At 65.7% G+C, this 9,752-nt stretch overlaps 1 protein-coding gene across 3 annotated transcripts; it reads right to left on the bottom strand.

The window, feature by feature from the left end:
* Positions 1-454: 454 nt before the first annotated feature.
* Positions 455-9,034, bottom strand: SRMS (src-related kinase lacking C-terminal regulatory tyrosine and N-terminal myristylation sites). Of its 3 annotated transcripts, none has more exons than XM_001492784.5 (8): positions 8,148-9,034; positions 4,343-4,464; positions 3,544-3,710; positions 2,667-2,808; positions 2,405-2,563; positions 1,762-1,943; positions 1,513-1,669; positions 455-1,279 (listed from the first exon to the last, which is right to left on the bottom strand). In XM_001492784.5, the coding sequence occupies exons 1-8, from the start codon at positions 8,507-8,509 to the stop codon at positions 1,086-1,088; spliced, it is 1,485 nt and encodes a 494-aa protein (XP_001492834.1). In that variant the 5' UTR covers positions 8,510-9,034; the 3' UTR covers positions 455-1,085. The 3 variants fall into 3 exon arrangements, with proteins under 3 accessions (XP_001492834.1, XP_070103631.1, XP_070103630.1); XM_070247530.1 differs by having other exon boundaries at positions 457-1,368; XM_070247529.1 differs by having other exon boundaries at positions 459-1,279; positions 2,667-2,805.
* Between the last annotated feature and the right edge of the window lie 718 nt (positions 9,035-9,752).

Consider the following 9,752-nt stretch of genomic DNA (forward strand, 5'->3'; position numbering starts at 1 on the left):
CCGGCGGCCTCCACCCTGACCCCGCCTGCCTCTGCACAGCCCGGGCGGCTCCCGGACTGGCACCAGGAGACAAAGGCTCTGCCTCTCTGACCTCTGCCCCGTCCCCAAAGAACTGACCTCAAGGGTCACCCGACCCCAGAAACAGCCGCCTGGCCACCACTGACCTCCCTGCGGCCTGACCCAGGCCCCTCCTCCAGTCCCAGCGGTCGTCTCTGCTCCAGACCCCAGGGAGACAGAACTGGCTGTTCATGCCTGGGTCCTGCCCACGGCCCAGGGGTAGTGCTGCCTCTGGGTCCCTGCTCTGGACACCAAAATGCCCTGGGTGGGAACCTGGACCATATGAGGGTCGGCTGCCCCCCGCCAGGATAAGGCAGCTGGGGGGAGGGCCCCCAGATCAGCCCCAGCTTTTGCTCTCGTGCGGGTGGCTGCTGCCCATGAGTGAGCCAAGCCTGCATGCGTCTGAGTCAGTTGATAACATTTATTGAGTGTGGCCTTCCCACGTGCTGGGGTCTGCACACGGGGACCTGTGTGCCCGTGGGAGATGGTGGCCACGCCCCAGCATATGCCCAGTATGTGCCATGTGGGCCAGTGCCCAGGGCTGCCTGGGAGCCCAGCACCACTGCTGCAACAAGGCCATGGCAGGACTCTGGAGAAAACTGGGAAGCCCTGCCCCTCGTTCTTAACCCTGGGAGGGGTCAAGGGGGCACAGGGCAGCAGGCACGCGTGGAGGGGCCTCGGCCCAGGCCCAGGGCTTCTCCCGCCAGCATCTCCCTGAGGCCAAGGAAAATTTGGGCTCCACTTGGCCTTCTATACTGAAGTTGTCCCTCACCAGGGACAATGGTCACACTGCACAGAGGACATGAGCCTGTCCCCAGTCTGAGTGGGTGTCTGTGTGTCTGCCTCCTGTGCACATACATGTGCATGTCAGTGTTTGTGTCAGGGCGTGAGGCCACAGCCAGAGGCTCCACAGGCTGGCAATGGTTCCAGGCGGTCTGGCACCCCCGTACATGTTGACGGCAACCACCATGCAGGGGTACGCCCAACGGGAGCGAGGGGCCCGGCCGCAGCCTCAGCAGCCTGGGTGGTCACATGAGGGCAGGGTGGAGGCAACTGCAGATGGCACCCAGCTTCTCCTGCAGCACGGCGAAGGCCGGCCGCTCCTCGGGGCTGTCCTGCCAGCACTCCAGCATGAGCAAGTAGACCTCAGCCGGGCAAGCTGCTGGGCGCGGCAGGCGGTACCCTCGCATGATCTGCTGCAGCGTCTCGTGGTTGCTCATTCCTGGGAGCCGAGGAGAGGGGCTAGGCAGGGGCTGCCTTGCTTCTGCCCGGGGTCACCGTGGAGACCTCCCCCCAGCCCTTGGCCAGACCCTGTCAAGTGGGCAGCATTGAGGGTCAGCGACCTCCAGGGTGGGGTGTGCCTCCGCCCTCGGGCTGGACCCCTCGCTTCCTCCCTCACACTACCCCTTTCCAGGAGAGGCCTCACCTCCCCGCCAGGGCTGCCTCGTGACCCACCTTCATAGGGACACTGGCCATAGGAGAAGACCTCATAGAGCAGGACCCCGAAGGACCAGACGTCCGACTTCTGGGAGAAGATGCGATAGTTGGCCGCCTCGGGCGCCGTCCACTTGACAGGGATCTTGGAGCCGCTGCTCGGGGAGTAGATGTCGTCCTGGGTGAGGGGAGACAGGGGAGGGGTGGGCGGAGTGGCCCCTCCTCTCCCAGCCACTCTGCCACCCAGCAGGGGCAGCGACTCGCACTGACCTTGAGCAGCCGGGCCAGGCCAAAGTCGGCCACCTTGCAGGCCAGGTCATCGCCCACGAGCACGTTTCTGGCGGCCAGGTCCCGGTGCACGATGCGCCGTTCCTCCAGGTAGCTCATGCCCTCGGCCACCTGGCGGGCACAGCTCAGGAGCAGAGGCGGGCTCAGGGCCTGGCCCTCGGGACCTGAAGGGCAGGGCCGACAGTCAGGGGCAGGCGTCTGCACCCGTCACGTCCTTCTGTGCAAGCTGCTCCTTAACCTGCCCGGGCCTCCAGCAGGGACCAGGGACAGAGAACGGCCAAAGCAGAGAGGGGGCACGCCAGGCTGGGCTGGGTCCACGTTGACCTTGTTCGGGGACTGGGCCCTCCCCGCCCGCACTCTGCCCAGCCTGGAACCGCAGTGTTCTCACTGTCCCTCTGTAAGGCCCAGGCCCGGCCCAGACCCGGGACCCTGAACCTGCTGTTGACCAGAGCCCACCACAGCCCTCTGGGCCTGGACAGTCAAACGTCCAACCAAAAGGCCTGGTGCACCACTGCAGGTCCCTGCAGGGAAGGAAGCGGGTGCCACCGTCAACCGTGGGCCGGGTGGTTATGGCTGCGGCAGGGATGCAGGCCACCCCAGGCAGCCGGCAGGGGCGGACACTCACTGCCCAGGAAGGCCTGCAGGTTGCCCTTGCGCATGAGCTCGGTGACGATGTACACAGGCTCGCCAGTGGAGCACACGGCGTGCAGCCGGATGAGGCGCTCGTGCCTCAGGCTCTTGAGCGTCTGGATCTCCTTGGCGAGGTCAGCGAGCTTCATGTCGGCTGCGGGAGAGGGCACCGCTCCAGAGCCTGCCCATCGCCACCGTCCCCAGGGCTTCTGGGGTCAGAGGGTGGGACCAGCAGGGGTGGGCGGGCCCTCACCCACCTGATCTGATGACCTTGACCGCCACTGGCACGGAGCCACGCCACACACCTTCCCACACTTCCCCGAAGTAGCCCTCGCCCAGCCTCCTCCTCAGGGTGAACTCGGAGTGCGGCCGCTCCCACTCGTCCTGCCTGGGGGGCTGCTGCAGGGGTGGGGGCACTCAGCGCCTCTGCCTCTGCCTGCTGCTCCCCCGGCAGAGCAGGCAGTGTCTCCTGGGGGCACCAGGCCACTGGCACCTCCGCCCCCACCACAGGCTCAACGCCGGCCCTGGCCGGGTGCCGACTGCCAGAGGCCTGGCCCCACCTGCTTCCGGGCCAAGTGGCACCTTTGCTGGAGGTGGACATCCGCCCACAAACACTCGTTACTGCCCCTTCCTGGCTGTCATTAAGAGACCAGAGGAACCAGATGGCTATCCCGGCCCCTCGACAGCACTGCTCCTCAGGGACAGTCGTGGGAATACTGCAGCTCCAGCCCAGGTGCGGCATCGTCCTGATCAGCGTCTCCTCCCACAGCTTCCACCCTGGGGCCCGGGGCTGCTGTGGGCACCTTCCCCAGACACCTCCCCAAACTCGCCCCTGCTCTTCTTGCTGCTCCCCTGCAGAGGTGGACATGGAGAGGGAGGGCATACCACAAGTCCCATCTCCCTCCACCCTCGGATCCCCAGAGAGCACACCCAACCCTGGGACAGGGCCCCCAACCGGAGTGCGGAGGATTTGCTGGGACACCGGGTGCTCCCAGGCCTTATCAGACCCCGCAGCAGCACCCAGAGTCAGGCCCAGGCCGGCTGCCCTGCTCACCCCCCTGGATGCATGTTGGGCAGTGTCTGAGGCCTGGTGAGGGGCAGCCTGGCAGGTGGCAGGGGCAGGGCTGGGCCCACCTGGGGCACGCAGGGCTGCAGCAGCGGGTTCTGGATCAGCTTCCAGTTGGCCTTGTAGTAGGTGAGCAGCTCCTCCAGGCTGGAGAAAAGCCGGCCCTTCTGCAGGTAGAGGCCGCCGTCAGCTGCCGTCGAGATGCGGTAGTGGCGGACTTTGGCCTGAGCCCTGACTGGGAGGGCACAGAGATGGAGGCCGTGTCTTGGCTGCAGCCTGACCCGGATCCTCCCGCCATCCCAGCCAGATGAGCCCTACAACGTTCCGGGGGGCCTGGCTCAGATCTGGCCTTGTGGGCCCTGAGATGACCAGAGCTGCGTGGAGAAGGAGGGAGCGTGGGCAGTGCAGGCCAGAGGGGTAGTGAGAGGGGCCCTGGGAGGCTCTGCCAACAGTGAGCACAGAGCACAGAGTAGGCACTCAACGGATTCTTGGTGAATTAACTAGTCGGTGACTAAGTGAATGAAACAAGGGGGGACTGCGAAAGAGTGAGTGAGTGAGCGAGTGAACATGTGTATGAGGGAACAAGTGAGAGAGTTAGTGAGTAAACACGTGGATGAGGGAATGAGTGAGCGAGTCAGTGAACCCATAGATGAGTGAATGAGTGAATGAGTGAATAAATGAGTGAGTGAGTGAGAGAGCAAACTGGGGGAGACCAGCGTGGGTGCCATCAGGCCCGAGGTAGGGCCGGGCATGCGGGGGCTGGACTACCTGGGGAGCCACCACCCCCGGGTCAAGGGTATTCCGGCCTGGCGGGGGCTGGGCAAGGTGCCTCCTGTGGGGACGGGGGTGCGAGGGCCACCCCCATACCTGACAGCGAGTAGTCCCCGTGGCTGCTCTCGCTGGGCCGAACCAGGAAGGCCCCTGGTGCGTTGGCCGGGGACAGGAGCAGCTGCTGGGCCTCGGTTCGGCTGATGCCACTGAAGTACCAGCTGCAAGGGACAGGCGTGGCGGTCACCACACAGGCCCAGCCCTGAGTGACCACTGCCCCCACACCGGTCAGGGGTCCCAGAGGCCTGCTCCATGCAGGCAGCAGGGCGGAGCCCCAACTGTCTCACTGTCTCTCAGAGAGAAGGGGCACCAGGTGCCTGATGCTGGGATCGCAGTCCAGGATCTGGACCTGCCCCAGCCTCCAGTGCTCACTCTGGGGTCATCGGGACTGAACAGAAGGACTGCGTGGGCTGGCACCGAGCTGACAGCCACCAGCAGTGACCTGCGTCAGGTGAGACTGTCCACTCTCCTCAGCCATGGGCTCTCCATTAGCCCTGCTCATAAAGTGACCACCAGCCCTGGCCATGAACTAACAATTAGCCCTGGCCACAGGCAGAACCCTCCGAAGTCCAGCCTGCTGAGCCCCTGCAGGGGCAGGGGGCCCATGGGAATCAGGGCCTGACAAGCTGCCCAGGAGTGCCAGCTGGTATGGCACGGAGGACCACAGGTGCCACCTGGCTGGGTGGGACCACATGCCTTGGGAGGTCAGCAAGAAGAAGTGAGAGAAACAGGCTTCGGTCCCCAAGAGGCCGGGACGGCCCCAGAGGAAGTGGCCTGAGCGGGGTGGGCAGGAGAGGCTGGGGACACTGGGGGAGGCTCAAGACCTGCCCAGCACAGGCCGGCCCAAGCCCCTGGCCCTCTGTCCATATAGAGACGCTCCCCTCATGATGCCAAGCAGGCTGAGACCGCTCTAGGTGCCTGCTCCTTGGTCCACGTGGGACTCCCAGAGACCAGGAGCCCTCAATCCCGAGTGTGGTGCCAGGCAAGGAAGGGGCCCGTCTGGGGCTCCCCCACTAGACACCCCACTGGGGCTGGCAGCCCACCTGAGTCATGCCAGGTGCGGCTCCCTGGCTGCACATTCTTGGAAGGAAACAGAAAAGCCCCTGGCCCCACCCTATTGCCTGTGTCTGCTCCCCAAAGCCCAGGGAGGGGAACCCCACCCCTGAGTCAGCTTCCCACCCTGGAGGCTCCCACTTCCTGGAGCTTCCGGGGACCTGGTGACAGCAGGCCTGTCCCTCAAGGGGGAGCCACAGCAGCTCAGAGACAGTCCTGGGAGCACAGCCTCTCATCCACCCTGACGGGGCGAGCACAGGGATCTGGGGGCTGTGGGAGTTGGCTCTCAGAAGCCCAGGGGTGTGCAGCACCAGCAAGGATCCTAGAGGGCCCAAAGCACGACTCAAAGGGAGTCAACACAAGGCGGGGCCCCCAGAAAGACAGGTGGTGGGCAGCGCTGCACGGTGGGCAGGTGCTGCTGGAGCCTGGGGCACGGGCAGGGCTGGGCAGGAGGGAGAGACAGGCCTGAGCCTGGCACAAAGACCTGTGCCCACCCTGGGAGCTGCGAGGAGGGACCAGGAACCAACATGGCCAGAGCCAGGGTGGGCCGGGCTGGGGCTGGAGGGAGCAAGGAGCCGGAGACAGGCAGGGGGTGGTGATGGGGGTGGAGGCAGAGGCCTGAGAAACGTCAGGAGGTGAAACCCGCAGGCCCGGCGGGGCAGGGTCAAGGACGTGTGGACGTGGGCCCCCTGAGATGAGATCAGGTTGGCCAGCAGGCTGGGGGGCAATGAGCTTGTTGTGGTGACACATTGATTTGGCAGCAGGAGGCGGGCAGGCTCCGCCCACGGAGGGCCCCCTGAGCTCTCACCTGTGAAGGGGCTACAGGGGACCCTCCCAGGGCAGCAGGGCTGTGTGGGAGGAGGAGAAGCAGAGGCTCCCCAGCCCCGACCCTCCCCTGGAGTTCCACATCAGGCCCGGAGGGCTGTGCCCTGTGCACATCCTGGGCCTCAGGGTCTCTCCCTGGGCCACGGTGCAGTGGACAAGATAAGGATCGAGGGGGCAGTTTGTGAACAGAGGCCTCACGGTCGAGGTTGAGGGGCCTCTCCCCGCGCCGCCCGCTGGTCTGGCCCCAGGGACAGGCGGCCAGGTGTCTAGGGCTAATGACACCTTGAGAGTGGTCAGCCCTTTCATCTCCAGCCCAGGCAAACAATCATTAGCTCTTCCTCCCAGCAGCGCCTCCTCCCCCACGAGCCCCACCAGCCGCCTCCAGAAGCTGCTCACAGGGTCTGTCCTCCACACCTGGGGCGACTGTGGGACCCCCTCCCCATCACAATGGCTGCTCAGTCCCACCCATTTCTCCTGGCAGGCTAGGCATTGAGTGGGGGCCCGGAGTACCCTTGGAAGACGTCTTCCTGTGGCTCAGGCTTCCCCCACCACATGCAAATCCCCCAAGAGACCCTGGAAGTGCCAAGGGGCCCCCCGGAGGCTGGAGGTGGCCTAGGTGAAGCTGAGACCTGATGCTGGTCTGCAGTGGACACACCAGGGCTCAGGCCTGGCCAGGCTGGGTGCAGGACCAGGGGCCCGCACCAGGGTGACGTCTGGGCGGCTGGGCTGGGCAGCGGGGCCTGGCTTTGCTCAACCTGCTCACCAACCAGCTTCTGGCCTGTTCTCACCCAGCACACTGCCTCCGTGTACGCTGGGGCTAGTAGGCAGCGTCTCTGCCGAGGGTCCCCCACTGCCCCATCCATCTAGACATTGAAGATTGCAATGGTCACAACATCCTGGCTGGCCCACTGCATTCAGGGGAAAGACAAGTAGAGGCCACTCCAAGGTTTGAGGCAAAGGCTTGAAGCTTGCCCACCATGTCCAGCGCTGTATGGCAAGGCCCGGCTCGGAGCTGGCACAAAGCTGTGCCAGGAGGCTATCCTGTCCTGTGGACCCTGAGCCTGGGCCAAGAGGTCACCCCCTCCGAGGAGCCCTCTGGGAAAGCCCCCACCTGTCTTCCTTGCTGTGTGGTTGCAGACTGGCCTGCAAACAGCCAGGTGTCCCTGCCAGCCGCTCCCTGCCTGTGGACTGCCCCAGCCCTAGGAGCCTCGGGCACTCTGGGGGGAATGGGTGGGCTCCCCTCACCTATGTCCACTCCCCAAACAAGTCTCCTTGGGAGCAATCCCTAAGGCCAGGGCCCTGGCCCTGTCTGCCCCTTTCCCGGCCCAGTGCAGGGGAGACGGGGGCTAGTGACTGTGGACAGGAGGGAGGAGAGAGTGAACACAGCTATCTGATCCAGCTTATCAGCTCCCACCCCAGCCACCGCCTCGCCCCCCCACAGCACAAGGGACAACTGGATGGTCTCTCTGCTCTCTCATGTCCTCACTGGGAGCCCAGGAGAATAGGGGCTGTGTCTGTCCCACTTGGAACTGCATCCGGGACCCTAGCCCCCTGCCCTACAAGCAGTGACCACTCAGCAAACGGTGTGGAAGGGGAGACCCTCAGAACGTTTAACGCCAGGGCTGAGTGCCCATGTGAGAGCAGGAAGGCCGGGCGGGCGGGCAGCTTCCCAGAGTGACTGCCAGGCTGGGTGCCCGGCAGTGGCATCCATACACACCATCCCGCTGATTCCCCACTGGACCTGACTACTCCAGCCGGAGTCCCAGCCACTGTCTCTCTTAGCAGTATCAGAGCACAGCGACTACCGTCCTTGCACCACACCTGTGTGCCTGCTCAGGGCTGTGTGGCAGGGCCTGGGGGAGTGGCCATGGGATGAATGGACGCACGATTGAAGGATCCCGGACGGCCCATCCCCAGACTCAGTCCTGCGCTTACTCCTGACACCCCAGAGCGGGATGGTACTCACGGTTGGTCTGAGAGCGTCTCAGGGGTGGCCTTGGCCACGTAGGCGACGGGCACCAGCCCGGCGCTGGGTGGGCCCGAGAGCCTGCGCGCGAAGATGTAGTGGCCGTCCTCCTTGAGCGCGTAGAGCCGGTCCCCGCGGCGGACGCTCAGCTCGGCCGCGCACCGCGCCGTGAAGTCGTACAGCGCCCTGAAGAGCTGCGCGCGCGCCGGGGGGCTGCGGGGCTCCGCGGCGGGGGGCTCCGGCTCGGCGTCGGTGCCCGCGTCGGGGAACCGCGGCATGCTGTCGTCCGGCGCGCCCGCCGGCCAGATCTTGTCCCAGAAGAAGGACAGGAAGGTCAGCCGCTTCCTGAGAAAGGGCTCCATGCTCCCGGGGCGTCGGGCCGCGGGCCGCCGAGTGCATGGGGCCCTGCAGAGGAGGGACCGCAGCGCGGGGCTCCGACGTCCGACGCGGGAGAAACTGGAAGGGCCGGTGGGACGGCAAGCGGGAAGCCTCGCAGAGCGGCGTCCCTGCTGGCGGGTGTGGGGGGATCAGGCCACCGAACACGGGCAGGTGTGCAGGCCGGGCGGGGCGCGAGGTGGCCCTCCAGCCCACGGTCACACACAGCAGCTCCTCTCCTCGAGCTCCAGGGCGTCTTGTGGGCACCACTCGTCCAGACTGCTCAGGGCCGGGGGCGGGCCGGGGGCGGGTCGTGCTGGGCGGAGCCTCCGGACAGGGCAGCCCCCTCTCTCCGTCCCCACCCCCCACCTCCCGGCCCAGGGAGGGGCGACGGCCCGGCCCTACTGGGCGGCAAGGCCGACAAAGGGAGAAAGGGTGCCGCGCTAGCGCCCCACACGCCTGCCTGGCCCTGAGCCCCGCCTCGGAGAAGTGGGCGCCGTGACGGGCACAGCACTGTCACCTAGCAGTGAGCTGCACTTGTGTGGTAACTGCCTGCTTCTTTCAATGTTGGCTAAACCTGCCAACATCGTACAAACCCTGTGCAGGGCAGAGCCACACACGCCCAGCTGGCAGCCGCTGCAGCAAAGGCTCCAGGTGGGGCTTGGGTGGGGACAGCTGGGGCCACCTTGGCCTTCCACCACTGCCTGTGCGACTTCGGACACGTGAGGCAAGCTCTCTGTGCCCAAGTTTTACGTTAAGAGGGAAGCTGGTGGTAATTGCAGGGGACTCAGCGAGCACAGTGAGTGCTTGACAGATGCACAGATGATGAGTTGATACGACTTCTGGGCCACCTGGGCCTGGGGACGCCCAACAGCCACTGCAGGGAGGAGGCAGTGCTGACATCTCACTTCCAGCCCAGGGATATGAAGTGGGCGCCAGTGGCAGAGACTGGACGGCGGGTGAGTCCACCCTGGGCCTGCACCCCCTCCTCGTCCTCTCCCTGGACAGCACCAGGACCCCTGCACACTGAAGCAGCTAGCTGCCCAGGCTGCCTCTGCTTCTGGCTGGGTGGGGAGAGCAAACCCCAGCCAGCCTGGTCTCCGGCGGGCCCTGCGGTGGGGTCTGTGGGGCAGGGTCCCAGCCCGGGGCAGCCTGCAGGCTCTTTCTCTCCCAGCTGGCCTCCCCCATGCAGCCCCCCCAGCACCCGGTGGTCTTTACTGAGCCCACACC

Source organism: Equus caballus, chromosome 22, assembly GCF_041296265.1.
Source record: "Equus caballus isolate H_3958 breed thoroughbred chromosome 22, TB-T2T, whole genome shotgun sequence".
Taxonomy (NCBI): domain Eukaryota; kingdom Metazoa; phylum Chordata; class Mammalia; order Perissodactyla; family Equidae; genus Equus; species Equus caballus.

Excerpts from the sequence above, each read along its gene's own strand:
- SRMS (XM_001492784.5), bottom strand. The coding sequence starts at position 8,509 with ATGGAGCCCTTTCTCAGGAAGCGGCTGACCTTCCTGTCCTTCTTCTGG. Across the intron at positions 2,564-2,666 it reads GGTCAAGGTCATCAGATCAG|CCGACATGAAGCTCGCTGAC; the intron begins GTGGGTGAGGGC and ends CCTCTCCCGCAG. Across the intron at positions 1,670-1,761 it reads GCCTGGCCCGGCTGCTCAAG|GACGACATCTACTCCCCGAG; the intron begins GTCAGTGCGAGT and ends CCCCTCACCCAG.